Source organism: Cydia fagiglandana, chromosome Z, assembly GCF_963556715.1.
Source record: "Cydia fagiglandana chromosome Z, ilCydFagi1.1, whole genome shotgun sequence".
In the NCBI taxonomy this organism is placed as follows: domain Eukaryota; kingdom Metazoa; phylum Arthropoda; class Insecta; order Lepidoptera; family Tortricidae; genus Cydia; species Cydia fagiglandana.
This window is the reverse complement of record NC_085959.1, coordinates 19,440,290-19,456,632: the sequence shown is the minus strand read 5'-3', so window position 1 is coordinate 19,456,632 and position 16,343 is coordinate 19,440,290. Positions and strand designations below refer to the sequence as shown.

At 39.4% G+C, this 16,343-nt stretch overlaps 2 protein-coding genes across 2 annotated transcripts in view; one reads left to right on the top strand and one right to left on the bottom strand.

Moving 5' to 3' along the window:
* The window catches only part of LOC134679259 (uncharacterized), a 452,522-nt gene extending 449,242 nt beyond the window's left edge, over positions 1-3,280 (top strand). Inside the window, exon 21 of the mRNA XM_063538148.1 lies at positions 2,957-3,280. The gene's annotated coding sequence lies outside the window, so the exon portion shown is untranslated. The remainder of the gene's footprint in view (positions 1-2,956) is intronic.
* LOC134679373 (uncharacterized) overlaps positions 1-16,343 on the bottom strand; it is an 87,059-nt gene that overhangs the window by 1,544 nt on the left and 69,172 nt on the right. Inside the window, exons 9-14 of the mRNA XM_063538273.1 lie at positions 13,430-13,566; positions 11,573-11,621; positions 8,760-8,897; positions 5,552-5,704; positions 3,502-3,674; positions 185-388 (exon numbers count right to left, since the gene is read on the bottom strand). Coding sequence (XP_063394343.1) covers positions 185-388; positions 3,502-3,674; positions 5,552-5,704; positions 8,760-8,897; positions 11,573-11,621; positions 13,430-13,566 — 854 coding nt within the window. The remainder of the gene's footprint in view (positions 1-184; positions 389-3,501; positions 3,675-5,551; positions 5,705-8,759; positions 8,898-11,572; positions 11,622-13,429; positions 13,567-16,343) is intronic.

The following is a 16,343-nucleotide window of genomic DNA, read 5'->3' as shown; positions in this document are numbered from 1 at the left end:
GCCAAAAATGCGGGGGTGCGCGGGACGAGGTGAGCGAAGTCCCGTGCCGTGATTTGTCCGTTCAAAGACACGGACGTCACACAAAGACACTTTCGACTCGAACATGGAGTAAAATTACCGTATGCGTGGCAGAGGGGGTAGCGCGACTATGCTAAGTGTGGAGGATGTTTTGTCTGTGACTTACAATGACATCAAACTTGGCGTAGATGTCCTTGAGGCGGCCGTCGGCGTCGACGAGCGGCAGCGCGGACACGCGCCGGTTGACGAACTTGCTGAGCGCGTCGATGATCGACGTGTCCTCCGTCGCCGTCTCGATGTCGCGCAGCGTGCCGATTTGCAGCTCGCGTATCTTGCACTGCAGGTACGACGGCTTCGGCAACTCATTTATCTGCAAATAAATATACATACTTATAGTACATACAAATAGCAACACTTCTTCCTTCTCGCGTTATCCTGGCATTTTGCCACGGCTCATGGGAGCCTGGGGTCCGCTTGACAACTAATCCCATGAATTGACGTAGCAGCAGCAAACAGCAGCACTCCTAACTGTATATCGGTGGACCTTATTACAAAAGGCATAAGGTCCACCGACGTACAGTTAACAGTGTGAGCGATAATATACAATAATAATATACACTTTGTTGCACTACAAAAGAAAACAAATGCAACAACAGATTTACATTGTAAATAAAGGTAGCAGTAAGCGATCTCTTCCCGATAACCTTAGGGTAGCAAGATAAAAATATTTAGAAACAGGTAGTGCACGAATAAATTACAGGTATCAGAAGGGACTTACGTAATACAAAAAAAGAAGCTACATTTTTTTACAATGCCAGGCGAGAGGCCGAGCGAGGTAAAAGCACGAGTGAAGCAGAGATTGAAGTTGAAAAAAATGCTTTCGTATATCTTTCCGGCTGTTCTCTTCTACATGTCGCATTTTTGTGAGCAGGTTCGATAACCATAATTATACTTAATGCTTTTATTTTCATTTTTTTTCTGGATTACTTTCAAAATAGCACAAATACAGACTCGCGTGTCTACAACGCAGAGAGACGCTAGCTCTAACGCCTAAACGTAACTATCAAGATTAGCTCAGCGCTGTTGTTAATGGCGTTAAGATGGTGTTGTTTTTAATTAACCCTTCGTATCTTTAACCACTGAGCAGTGCGAATGCATTTTAACCTAATGTATTAAACAATGGATTTTAATTCATGCGCACTGATCAGTGATAAGACATACGAAGCGAATAAATAGTCTACTATATACGTATTCCAAAAAATCTAATTAGATTTACGGTTTTAAATATAACACCTTGAAAGAAAATGTTCAAAATTTCTCTATTCACCCCGCGATTTCTGGTGACTCCGTTTTACGGTTTCTCAGCGACCCCAATCGACAGTCTCAGTAGCAATTCTGAATGAATTTTGTACCTCCTTGCAGACTATTTCAGGCCATCAGTTCGAAGATAACGATTATCATATTCATACAAGTTACAATACATTCATACATTCTCAGGCGCACTTTTGTTTCTTCTTTAAAAATCAACTCGGTTTATTTACATGGCCGATAACGCGCTGAGTACATTTTTACCAGTGACTAATACCTGTAATATAGTATAATAACACTGAGTCGTTAAGTCATAAAAACCCAAAAGTCGTGCTCACTCACAAAACAATACACCAAGATAATTATAAGCTGACCTTTAGGAGTTAGTAACTTGATCCGTGTAGCGGTAAAAATAAAGATAAAACAAAAACGAACAATGAGAACACGGGAGACTCATCGGTTTAGATGTTACCGTAAGCTAGACCGATGAATTAGATTTTACGTCTTATTTCTATCAATTTCCTTCTTAGGCCTCTTGGGTTTTCTAAATTTTGTTTGATGAACACTCATATTTGTTCGTGAGTCATGGGTGTTTTCTCTGTATATAAGTATGTACCTATTTATCTATTAGTTTTTATTAGGTAAGTACTTAATACACATTTATTAGGTAAGTACGTAACACCCTCACAGGGTAACATGTACGCTTCCTAACATTGTATTTAACATCATGCATTTCTATGCATCGATGTACATGTATGCAATCAAATGACAATAAACAATAAATAATTTAAACAAAGTTGAATTAAAACATAGGTATTTACGAAACTATAATCTATTCCTACGACCTAGTTGACATACTTTTCACAGTTGGCGTCATGTCATAGTTGACATACTTTTTATTCGCGATCTATAACTGCTCCGTTATTTTAATAGGGAATATTAGGCAAAGCTCTGCGTAGGTGACACCACTAGCACATACAGTAAACAAACCTCATTGACATCATCAATGCCACCTCATGCGTCACTAACTTAATCACATGGCCTACCGTGAAACACGACAATAGAAAGTTCGATTTCTGCCTCTCTATCACTCTAGCTTATTCGATCGATAGAGAGGCAGATAAAGAAATTTCGATTTTCGCCTTTCGCGGTTGGCCACCTGTAAACAAACCGCCTTGGTAAATCAATGTCATAGTGAAAACTAGTTAAAAAACTGTTTAAGGCCTAGTCTGTATAAGTTACTCTATGGTTTACTAAACAAATTAGTGCTGCACTCTGGCGGCAAAACATTGCAGTAATACTCCCTATTAAGACGAAACAGGAGCTGAGTTTTAAATATTTTAGGTAAATATACCCGTCTCGCTAACGGAAGCGGCACCTAAAAGTAGTGCGATAAGGTCAAGGCGAAAAATCGTGCGTAAAAATGTCAAAAATCGAGGTTTCGTACTCCTCTGTTTCTTCCTCCAAAAACTTAACCAATCGTAACCAAATTTGGAAATCTAAATGATTATGAAATTATCTGTGTCGAACCGTTTTGCTTTTTTGGCTAATTGATATCAGTTTTGAATACTACGCCTCTCATTGCGGCATAGTCAATTAGGCCATTTTGGCCATTTTTGAAGGGCTCTAGCGCCTTCTTCTTCCTCGCGTTATCCCGGCATTTCGCCACGGCTCATGGGAGCCTGGGGTCCGCTTGACAACTAATCCCATGATTTGACGTAGGCACTAGTTTTTATGAAAGCGACTGCCATCTGACCTTTCAACCCAAAGGGTAAACTAGGCCTTATTGGGATTAGTCCGGTTTCCTCACGATGTTTTCCTTCACCGAAAAGTGACTGGTAAATATCAAATGATATTTCGTACATAAGTTCCGAAAAACTCATTGGTACGAGCCGGGGTTTGAACCCGCGACCTCCAGATTGCAAGTCGCACGCTCTCACCGCTAGGCCACCAGCGCTTCACCAGGGCTCTAGCGCCTTAAAAAACAAAAATATCAAAAAAAGCAAAACGGTCCGACACAGATATTGACAATATTAATCTGTGTTGAAAAAATCATTGCTCTAGCTTCAAAAACCACGGAGGAAAACGAGGAGTACGTTTGTATGGAGAAATGACCACTCCTGTTGGCAATAGAGTTCTAAGGACAGTCGGACACGGTATAGCTAGTTTACTTACATAAAGGAAAAGGAATCTCAATATCCTCTTATGTGTCAGTATGTAGAGCACGTTGCCAGTTTCGGGGTCGATGACCGGCAGCCTGTGGATGCGGTTGGAGATGAGGATGCGGATGGCGTCGTACAGCGACGAGTCGGGTCCGATCGACACCAGAGACGAACCTTTTAGAACTTCTGCAGACAAACAATTCACGTGACATTATGCCTGGATCTTGAACCTAAATGAGGCCGCGGGATTCGCTGTCCTTTTATTTAGCAAAGTACAGTTTAGTTTAGAGAAACAATACAAAATTCTCCTTATGGAAAATTTTCAGAAACTTCATAATTTTAGGGCGTTAAATCTTACTTTATTTTTTGTGAAAATTTTATCGAAATTTCCTAGAAAACCCAACTCAACAACTGTCATTTGAAAGGGGTCTCAAAGCCATCATTGTTAACTTAACAATGTTAAGTTTGTCAGTGACCACAATGACAGTCTCAATAGCAATTCTGTTAGAGCAATGCGTAATAAGTATTTTCCGTCAGTTGAGTACCCGTCAGTCTTGTCTGCCCCTCCAAATTACCAGCTCGCTGCTTTAATACGAATTTTTGGAGCAATACTCATCCAAGCCTTAGGCATATAAAATGATGCATTCTAGATCGTTTTACTGCCCATACATACTGCGATTGTACATTACACATTCGAGCTTAGTTTCCCGGAGAGCGAGGGATTTAATGACACATACCAGGATAAAATGGTTGTTATTCCGAACAAACACAACTTTCATAACATCATACTTTAGCCGGTGTTTTTGATCCACATATATGCATAATCTAAATATATTATGGCCAAGTGAAGATAAGTGACGAGTTAATATGAATCATTCCATTTTTTGCGCGTGTGGTGAAAAACATAGATGTGTCAGTAGCTCCTATCGTTCGCACGTCCAATGCGCATATATGTCTTTTAGATGCGTGATAATTATACTGTCAATAAGATTTATTATTATTGACACTTACTACGATCGAATCAATTCAAATATAACTTTAACTTTATCATTTGCATAAGCGTGTTAGAGTTTAAAGTAATAAGTGTAATTACCTATTTTTTTAGCACGTAAAATTAATTTCGACACTACTGACTGAGTTTTATAAAAGCAGAAAAACAGCTAGAGCATAATATAATCAGACTATAGTGTCAACTAGGGATAATAGGGATCGCAATTGCTAGATTCGGGATCCAGCGCGTTTTTTGTTGACGTTGAGTAAAGGAAAGGAAGGTTTTTTGTTATCTGTCGCTGCAAATATTAGTGTTAAAACGTAAACTCCCTACACCTAGAAGGGGCATTCCACGGGCTGTCCCGTACAGTCAGCCAAGAAAGTGGTCTACCACTTTTCGACTCTATCATTTGATTGATAAAGTCGAAAAGTGGTAGACCACTTTCATGGCTGGCCGTACAAACGCATTTTATTTCCTGTGTTGCGTCTTTTTCTTCGGCATTTAAAGCCCGCGATTATTTTTCTGTGCATATTTTTTACCATTTGTCATAAAAAAAGGAAACTCTTATAATAGTAAACCTAAAAATATAAAAAAAAAATCATGTTCGTACGGGACAAACGGTAGACAATTTCATGGAATGCTCCACAGGTAAGCTTACTGCTTCCTAATTAAAATGGTTGGTGCTGGCTTCTTAACCCCTTAAAGTCCGTAGCGGCAACATACTTGCCAACATACTTAAAACGAAACCGCATCTCTACTATAAGAATTACGGTTCTATATCGAATGACTAGAAAGGAATGTCAAATGGTAGGGTTAAGGCATACACTAGGAATCCTCTAGACCGAGTTTAGAGCAATTATTTCATGCAACCGATGATGCCAAAAATGCGGGGGTGCGCGGGACGAGGTGAGCGAATTCCCGTGCCGTGATTGGTCCGTTCAAAGACACAAAGACACTTTCGACTCGAACATGGAGTAAAATTACCGTATGCGTGGCAGAGGGGGCAGCGCGACTATGCTAAGTCAGGAGGATTTTTTGTCTGTGGGTTAAGGTAAAATGTGTTAGCGCTTACGTCTCCAGGTCTCTAGGCGGTGCTCTTCGAGCTCCTCCATGGCCACGTCGGGGCTGGTGTAGTACATCTGCAGGATTTTAATGAAGTCCGTGATGGTCAGCATGCCGATGAACTTCTGCTTCTGCGAGTCCCACAGCGGTGCCGCGCGGACGCCTGCAATACAATTACAAACAATATTTTAATTATTACTAATTTATAATATCACTATGTCTGCTGAACAATAATTGTTTGATTAAAAATATAATTTTAGGTAACATTGTCAATGTATGAAGATTCATTATTTTCTTATCACATCTTGATCTGACGAATTCTAAAGGTGAGGTTTTCAAAGGTCGCCATGCTCGTTGCATCGCAGCAAGCGTCTATACTCTATAGAATTCTGAAACCGATTACCCTGGTGGCATGTATGCATAACGTTTCTTTGAATGAAATCTGACTAACGCGTACCTGAACCAGAAACTTGGGTTAAAGCATACGTCTTTACAATCTCCACTTTAATTGTATTCTTGCTAAATAGGTAATGTATATACAAAAATGACACAAAATAACGTTAGACATACCACCTCAGTAAGAAACAACACGAAGGCAATTTGGAAAAGTGGAGAATGTATTCAGGACTAGAAATATTCTTAAGACTACCGATATACGTTTATAGTTAACAGTTCTTAACAGAACAGAACCTCATTTTAAGATTTATGAGAGGCCCCAACGTATAAGATTGCTGACGTGGAACGATAAACACCTTAATCCAAGTTAATTCGTATTGTTTCTTATGGAGGTCCGCAGTCCGTCGAGGCTCAACAACTGTATCAACATAAAAGAACGACAATTACATAACTGTTATGGGTTTCGCAACCATTCGCTTTGCATTTACGCAAATGCTTCGACCTTGGGCCGATTCGTATCCAATATATGATGATAATTGTAATGTAATACCTGATTGCAGTGACACTCACTTGACAATCGAGCAGGTAAACTAGCGCGGAATTCGCCGAGTCACATTCGCAATAGCAGCAAGCCTATACAATATTTCAAAATATTATGGTGATGTGATAGTCGATGTGCACACAGCTCTTACTTATACAGATGCGAACAAAATACACTTGGAATCAAATCGATATAAAAATACCGTTGCTATAAAAGTAGAATGTATCTCCGGCAGGATTCGCAAAGCATATTGGGTAAGGTTCAATAATCAATCATTTCTGATAGCCTTTGTAAGGCCACGGACTGGACGCAAGCGGCGCGTAGCGCAGCAGCGGCAAATCAAGGCCGTCATACATTGCGCTCGACCATTTCATTCATTGATATTTCGTACATTTGAAAGGCTTTGATTTCCCGCGCGCATCTTGCATTCAGTCCGCGGCCTAATACCTACGAGTAGGTACTGTATGTATTAGCCTCGCATTTTTAGCATGACACGTTTTACTTACATTGTTGAATTGTGTATAGGGCATTTATTTGTGTGTTTATCACAAACATTTGTTCCCGAGTTATGGATGTTTTCTATGTATATAAGTATTTATATAACTGTATCTATAATTATATTATATATATATCCTCGTTTTAGACTACCTAATACAACCCACCGTACGCACAACACAAAACTTAATTTGTGGGACGAGCTCGCTTTGTGTAAAATTGTCCTATAATATATTTTAGTTATGTTTTATTGTTTACGTTTACATTTCTGTTTATGTTTACATTTCTGTAAATTTGTATTCTTAGCACATGTGTTCCACTGTGAAATTGAATCTATTGAAACCCATTTTGATGAATTGTATGTAACAAATCTAGGGGGAGCGGTACGAATAATATCTACCCGTAGTAGTGTTAGAGAAATAATTTAATGAATAAACTTAATACCTTCATATAAACAAGACACTTTGTAAAGAACTGTTTTTTGCAGACACGAAGTACTCGTAGCTATCCATTACAAAAATGTCCTTTTGCCCACTTTAATATAATAGGGCGTATGCGACAAAGTTAGAGGCATGCAATTTATTAAGCGCAAATAATTAATGGACGCCGGTAGTTAGGTATATAGGTTTTTTGACACTTTTTTATAGGTCATTAATTGTTGCTAATTGTTTTACCTATTACATTTTTCAAGGACGTACGAAAAAAACTAGTGTATAGTAGTGTATACGAGATAGACGAGTATTTACACGCGCAAGGAAGAATATTCGAGACCATGGTTAGTAAAGCGTTAAAGGATGCAGTCATCAATAAATATAGGTACACAGAGCCACGATTCACTATGTAGAGAACTGCGACTAAAACAACATAAGCTTACAGTATTTTTTAACCGACTTCAAAATTCTAAAAGAAAGAGGTCCTCTATTATGCTATTCCTTTATTTATTTTTCGTCTTAAGGTGGGTTGTTTATAACATGTTATTATTGTTAATGTTGGTTACCTCGGAACTCCGTAAGTTCTCAACCAATTTATATATTTTTTGTTTAAAATATATACATACAAATTGGTCCCATTATTGTCATGAATCTAATAAATCAATCAAATCAAAATCAAATTATAGACATACATGTAGTAATTTCTTTTTAAATTATGAAATCAAGCATTAACATTAAAAAAAGTTACATTTGATTAGTAGAATTGCTGATGAAGACCATAACGAAACACCTCAACGACAATTTTTCCTAATACAGCCACTTAACACACGTATTCACTGCTCTGGGGTATAGAGCAATAATAGTTTAATAGTACAATATTATTTCATAATTAATATACAGGAAAACCCAATTTTTCTAACCGGCTTGGTCTGGTAACTATTTAATGCTTAAAACTAAAATAAATTATAATTTACTCGCAACATCAAAGCCGTTTCAGTAGGTATTCAAGCGTCACTCAATACGTAAATACTAAAATAATTACTTTCGCCGAGTTGCAGTTTAATTGGTGATCGGTAGGTCAATTGAAAGAGCAATTTATTATTAGTAGGCAATCAATATTATATTAGCATATTTAAAAACAGTCGCTTTTCATATCCATAGTTATAATGGTTACCAAAATTAAAGAGGCAAATGATGTAAGCACATGTTACTCAGCAGTAAAATTTGTCAAGCGTGTAGTGTTAAAAATTATCTGCACAAGTACACAAACAAAACGTATACAAATCATTTAGAATTCTTCTGCTGCCGACTGTAGATGCGTAAATATTTACTTAATAATGACCGTGCGCACATACCGTTGTAGACGAGCGCGAAGAATGCCTTCTTGACAAGCAGCTGAGTGTCGAAAACCACAAGCTTCGCGGATGTGGGGATAAGGTCGTAGCATTTATGAAACTTGAAGAACTTCACGAAGATCTGAGACTCGTCCTCTTCTGAAAATTATAATATAAATAAAGGTTAGTTCAGTCTATAAGTATCTTTATTGATAAAGTGCGTCCAGATCTGGCTAAATCGCACCCCATTCAGTCGAGTGCAGGCGCGCATCACATCGTACTTAATACTCGTACCATATGCACGGAGCAGTTAGCGATCCTTGCAAGGCGCATTCGCCAAATATGGACGCACCTATAGTTAAACCTTGGGGTTTAGGTATATTATTTGATCATATATACATATAATTTTATAGCTTGACGAGGAAAAAACTCATCTATTCAAGAATATTTATATGGGACATTTATTAGTTCAGTCGATCGTGAGACGTGACAGGAACTAATTTACAATCGATATTAAATACTATGTATGTATTGTTTACTTGTTACTCGTACAGTTACGATCAGAAGTAGCAGATCAGACTCTTCTTTTCTGAGATCTTTTTTTTATTGGAAATCTCTCTTATAAACGTAACTTAACAAAGAGAGATATATCGTGCTTGTAGAACAATTAGTTGGTGACAGAATCTGTTCAACGCTATTTGTAGAGATATATTTATGTATTTGGAAAAGTTATTCAGGATGGCAGCTACTTTTGGCGCGCTGTTTCATCCGCTCCTATTGACGTTGACTGTATTATGGTGGAAATTTTCTAAGATAATACATTTGACAGTTATGAAATGACCCTATAAGTTAAGACCCAACCGTTTAACCGTTATCCTTAAAGTTTATATCAGAGGGTCAATTCATAAATGTCATATATGTGATCTCAGGTTTCGCCGATATATGTATGTATTGAAAACCTTTAGGGTAATTAAGTTATGGAATAAAATAGGATAATCTTTATCAATAAACAACTGTAAACTAGGTATAGGATTTGCACCAAAGAACATGTCGCGTATAGACTTGAAACTGTCAGTGCCATTTTTATATTTTTCCTTGTGTGAAATTCCAATCAATCCGCATTCTTTCCATTCAGTTATAATCTTATATTGATAATCAATAAATTACGAAAGTGATACGCTATTGGTCAATCTATGACGTTCCCAAAAGATAGCTATAGTATAATAAAATAACCATAATTAGTTATCAACCGATTCGTTTATACACCGGAACATTTTACGAATGACGCACATGATCTAAATACATATAGGCCATTGGACACGGCGAGTTTCTTGCCTTGAGCGCGGACGCGCCGCGCCGTGATGTCAAACAAAACATAACCGCACAAACGCACTCAAATCGTCGTCGCTGCATTTAGCACATAGAGGGACATCAAAATTTAAATGTAGACAGATGGGTAGATAATATCTCCTATTATTTTAGTGCAGAAAAAGTTACAACAAGCTACAAAAAGAAGCATTTATGCAAACTGAAAACTTCATCACAACAAGACACAAACGAGGGAAATACGTCAAAATCTATCGGGGCAACACTAGGCGTGCGGCGTGGGCGCCATAAACAAGCCGGCACCTTTCAGAAGCCAATCGGCTAGGAACGCCTTCCACGCGCGGCCGACCTCTTCGAACTCCTTGATGAGATCGATAGAGTAGACGGACTCTTCGCCGTCGCCTGCGGCGAGAGCGGGGTTGTCCGAGAAGTAGTGTAGACGCAGCATGCACGGGGCCGCGCATCGCCCGGTGCGGCCCGCCGCGCCTCCCACGGCTCACTGCTAATTATAAGCACAGAGGCGCGCCATGCCGCGGGTGCCGGGAGACGCGCGACGAACTTGACACCGCTGGCGCTGCCACCGCACCGTCACTGCCTCGCCACCGCCACGCCGCCGCACCAACGTGTACCCCCGCGGTGTACGACCGACGATGCTCAAGCGTCGCTAGGTCGCTACTACGCCGGTGACACGTTACAAGTGGTGCAACTAATTACTTTTTTTTACCAAAATAAATAAAAAAATTGCCTTAGGGCGGGCGGAGGAAATTGCAAGTCACTTTCTGGAAGCTTCAAGTGTTCTGAAACACCCCTAACAGATGACGTAGGTAAGTACTTTTGTACGTTCGGAACAAAACGAAAGAAAAAGAGGGGGAGGGGATGTTTGATGAACTATTTAATTTTTTTTCTTATAGGTATTACCTGATCGTAATAATTTTTGATTTTTAATGGCTAATGTGTAGGTAATGAATTAACACCTAATTATTAATGTTGACTGTTATGAAGTCAAAAACTCTTCATTGTCGATTTTCAAACGTTTATAAACATAATTGTCAGCCGCATTTCGTGGGAAGCTGATGCTGTTAAACAAATGTAAATTGACAGATAGTCAGACATACTCTTTGACTAACCACCGTTTGAATAAAGTTGTACCTACACATGTCAAACATAATTGTAATATTAACTTTACAGTATGCAAAATAATAATGTGTCACATAATTAAGGCTTACGAATTTTGTGCAATGAACATCGTTCTTCAGTGCTTCATTCACAATTTCAACACAAAGGAAAACTTTCTAGCCTTATGGGCACCCCTGACGGGTAGGCTCTCAAACTAACTCGTCCATCTATGGCTCACTTTTTAGGCTCTTCAAAAATGTATTATTAACTAATTCCTCGGGCTAATCATCAGCTCACTAACATTTACAGACGATCTATTCATTGAGCAGTATGTATTTAATTCCTCCCTCATTGTCATGACATAAAAATAATACTTAATTGCGAATACTTACCTAAGTCTGAAAGACTGACTTTTTCCAAAAACGGATCTGCGACTGGTAGCTGTAACAAAAAGAGTGTGGTTTTAAGCAAATAAATATGAAAGCGCCCAGAATTAAGGTATAGCTACTCGGCTTAATTTGTAGTTTGTATGAGTAGTCATGTCAAGCATTTTTTTCTGTTGTTCCGTTGTTAGAACCGTACGGGTAAGCGTACTGATGTGCCTAAGGAAACTTTCCAAAATTGCGAAATGTTTCGGAAATTTTACGTAGGAAAAGTTCGGAAAATTTCTCACATTTTTGTATGAGAATTGAAACTTTCCAATTTTACATTTTCTTGGTATAATTTCATGAAATTTCCGAGAATTTATAGTATTTTATGGAAACTTTCCGCAACTTGCACATCTGTAGGTAAGCGTATCTACGGGGACATTCGTAATTATAAACATACCTACTACATACACAACAATAAACGTTAGATCACATAAACAGAGAATTACCCAAATTTGTAATATATTTAAAATAAGGCATCTATTACACCTAACTTGTATTAAATGCATTGATGTGGCAATTTGGCATTATGCATAGTATGTTTTATAACAATGACAACGTTTAATTTAAGCATGTAACGGCACAGTAGATACTGCCCTATGATTCTCGACCATTATTAATTTCAATTCAATTAGTTACTCCTGTCAGAGCCCCTAATCTAATCTTGTGTTCATTGTTATTAACGTGTAGTTCTTCTTCTTGATCGGGTCACTCTTGACAGAGCGGTCGTGGCCATCATTGGAAGTCTCCCTTTGTGACACGTTTGACGGCTCGCCTCCACTTCTCCCTGACGGCTGCGCGTTTAGCGCATTCGTGCAAGGGACCGTTCATTAACGTGTAGTTAACTATGGATAAATTAAATGAATTCAGGTGATTTACAAGCCTTGGTAGAGTGTGGTGTATTCCAACGAACTTGGTGTACCTAATCGTAATCGAAGCCGGTCCCATAGAAAAAGTTGTTCAGTATGACCTACCTAATCACCTCGCACAACATGGCTAACGATCCAAAAATGACCCTGCATAATTAAATATTCAGATTACCTATACCTACACGTTTTTGTCGTCTCCGTTCGTCGTCTATTGAAGCTTCTATAGTTAATAACTTAGTGCAGTTTTATGTAAATTATTCCACCCACTGCATTATTTGTTACTCTAACACAATTAGGAATGAGCAGGTATTCAGGATTTAGTACAAACGAATCACAATTGAAACCGGTGTGAACCTGACGCGGTGTTATACAGATAGTAATGGCAGTATACCTAGTGCTGTGCATAAACAAATTGACACCTTTCAACAGGGTCAAGTGGTGATTCAATTAGTCGGCGGGAGTCGAGCGGTTAAGACGACTTCCAATTCGGTAGTCGTGGGTTGGAACCGCGAGTCGTACACACCAATGTGTTTCACGAAACTTATTTCCGAAGTATCATTATCATATTTGGGTATACTACTCGAAAGTCTGAAAGCGGTTGACATTCTTGTAGACTTTCTTGACAGTTTTAGCCAATCGGAACCAAGAGGGATTGTTTCAAAATGCGACCACGAAAACTGAATGGAGGACGGAAAACATCATGAGAAAAAATAGGTGCCCCGAATTATAATCGGAACGACGGGCTTTTTCAGGCTTATGTGAGGCAGTCTGCATTCGGCAATCTACTGAGAATGGAACAGAGTAAGGTATAACCTCGCGCAGTGTAGATCGGTGATGGCGTTCGAGGCGCAGTGGCGAGTGGAGACATTGCCAAGCAACACTTCGCCTCTCGGGTGCCGGCGATGCCACAAGGCCCAATGTTCTCCTGTAGGAGAAGGAAGTAAAGACTCACCCCTCTGGAGTCTCGGAAAAGTATAGCCGCGTGGTGCGGGTCGAGGAACGCGTCCGAGGCGCGGTGGCGAGTGGTCACATTGCCGAGCGATGCTCGTCGCTTTTCGGCCTCCTGCGATGCCGCGCGTCGCAAATGGCCTGTTACAACGACATACATTAATAAAGTACAAATGTGTCACACCTTTAGTTAGCAATCACAAGTGATGGGTACCTAATCAATAATAAAAAAGGATACCTTAGTAGTTAACGGTTCTTTAAATAGTGTATTGCTCTGGGTCATACAGAAACAAATGCTCGCGACATCCTGGGTTTTTGCCACGGGTCGTAGGATCCTGGGTTCCGCTTGGCAAGTAATCCCCAGACTTGGCGTAGGCTCTAGTTTTTACGAAAGCGACTGCCATCTGACCTTTAAACCCGAAGGGGAAACTAGGCCTTATTGGGCTTAGAGCGGTTACCTCACGATGTTTTCCTTCACCGAAAAGTGACTGATAACGTATAGGTATGTAGATGACAAATAAGGCTAAACTTAGGGTCACATCAGTGGATACTGTATAGTACTGACTGTCCTGCTCATTAACTTAAGTCAAATAACATCCGCCGGGAACAGTCAATTTGCGGAAATCGATAGACGTATCGAAAACGCCTGAAATACCTTCTGGTCCATGAAGGTGCTATTTAAGGGTGACCTTCCCCTGTGTCTCAAGCGGAAACTCATCGACTTGAGTATCCTGCCTATTCTAACCTACAACGTTCGGACATGGTCGTTAGAACTCGAATTGCAGGTGTAGTTGTCAAGACCGCTAAGCTGAAGTGGGACTGCTGGACAAAAATAACGATCCGAAAAAATCATTAGTACGAGCCGGGGTTGAAAGTCACACGGTTTTCCCACTAGGCTATAGGTACCATTACATCAAACTAAATGTATTCACTTTTCTCAAAAATTAAGAATATTGAAGCCAAATTGTTATACCGCCTCAGATCAAAATACGTACCAAAATAGTGGACGATCGAAAATATGAACAATCAATCATGAATATTTATATATAAGAATAAACGAAGTATTTTTTAGATACAACTTCTACGATGTTATTACTATGTATGTGCTAACTGCTAATGTAAATGTTATATGCGTATATTGCGTATCGTAGCTCTCTCTTGACTAGATATGAGCCGCCGCCGACAAAATTTTCGCGCCGCCGCCGCCGACACTACGCTATCGGCGTGGCATCGGCGTGACCTTGTTAGATAATACTACTTTCAGAATCAGATAATATATATTTTATCTAGTTTAAATCTTCAATGGGCCAGTCTTAATAGCTTATAGACATTCAAAAGGTATTTTAGGTCCATATAATTCAAAAATATCGATGGAAAATTCAAACTTTTTTGTTTGGTAACCGCGCTACTAATGTTAGGGCAACGAAATGACTAATTTTGCCAGCTGGCTAGCTCATCCGTCATTCACCGCTAATTTAACCATTGCAAGCATGGTTAAATGTCTTTAAAAGCTGTAAAGGGGGGTTCATTTCAGATATTAAGTGCTTTCACGCCCAAAGGTGGCCATTGGCCGCTATCTGAACCTCCAAGTTTTCGGCCCTATTTGGAGCCTAAATGTTGGTTCTTCTCCGATCTTAGCTCCAGGTCTTTAACACTATGGCCTCGGTCTTTATCGGCCTTCGAACTTGCTTACACTGGACTAATAGTTCAATTCCAAGCACTGCTCTCTTGCAGCTTGGCCTTCGGCCTCGCACAGAAGCGCGCCGTAGTCGGCGCTCCGCGCATTCGGCCGTCAGCCAAGCTCGCGCTTGGTGTTTGATTCTAAGCTGTAAGCTTACCTGCAGCTCAGCATCTGGCCTCGCATGGGAAGGCGCCGGAATCAGGTCTTCGGTGTTAGGTGGATCTCGGCCTTGGGCCTCACTTTTTGACATAATTCGGTTTGTTGGGTCGATATTGGTTAATGATGGAGCTTAATTTTCCTCACTCCGGCTCTTTGGACTGTCGACCAGACGTTGCCCTGATACAGTCAATCCGCTACTTTTTAGTTAGCACAAAAGATAAGGGCCACGCAAAGATCTTCCGGCCAGGACCTCGCCAAGGTTAAGACTGCCTCTGATGCTGCGCGATATCGTTTATACTACAGTGGAACCTGGATAATTGCAATCTCAAGGGACCGGCCAATTTTTGTCAATTAACCAGGTTTTTCATTTAAGCAGGTCGTGTCAATTAACGAGGTTCAAAAAATCGTTGTGTCAATTATAGAGGTTTTCATTAATAGAGGTTGCGTTCTGACAAATTTCTTTTATGGAGGTGCAAATAACCATTTTAAGTAGATTTACAGGCTTACATTCTATATATTGCTTCCGTCTATAGGTACTTGCACTTTTACACTACATTAATTACCACTTTATTTTCTTATCATTTGGGTTTAAAAAATTCCCTTGAATTGTAGAAGAAAGTTTTATTAGAATGTAAAAAGCATACTTTGTTTTTTATTGATCAAAACTATTTCACCTAATACAGGCTGTGATAGATACCCAATAAATAAATTAAATTCTGGATGGAGATATAAATAAAATGATGATTGCTATTAAAATATTGTTTCTGCTGTATACAACTACATTATTTCAATTACAGAGGTAATAAGCAAGACTCGTTTCAATAATAGAGGTAAAAACAAGAGCAAAAATAACGGATTTTTTTAGCACAGTGTCAATTATAGAGGTCTTAAGTTGCGATGTGGTCAATTATAGAGGCAAAATTACGAAAAGCACTAAAATCTAAATTGCAATTATAGAGGTTCCAAAATTTCAATTATAGAGGCCTTTTGGTCTCAAGGGACCGGGACCGGACTTTTGGTTGCAATTATTGAGGTTTTCCATTTATCCAGGTGCCAATTAACCAGGTTTCACTGTATA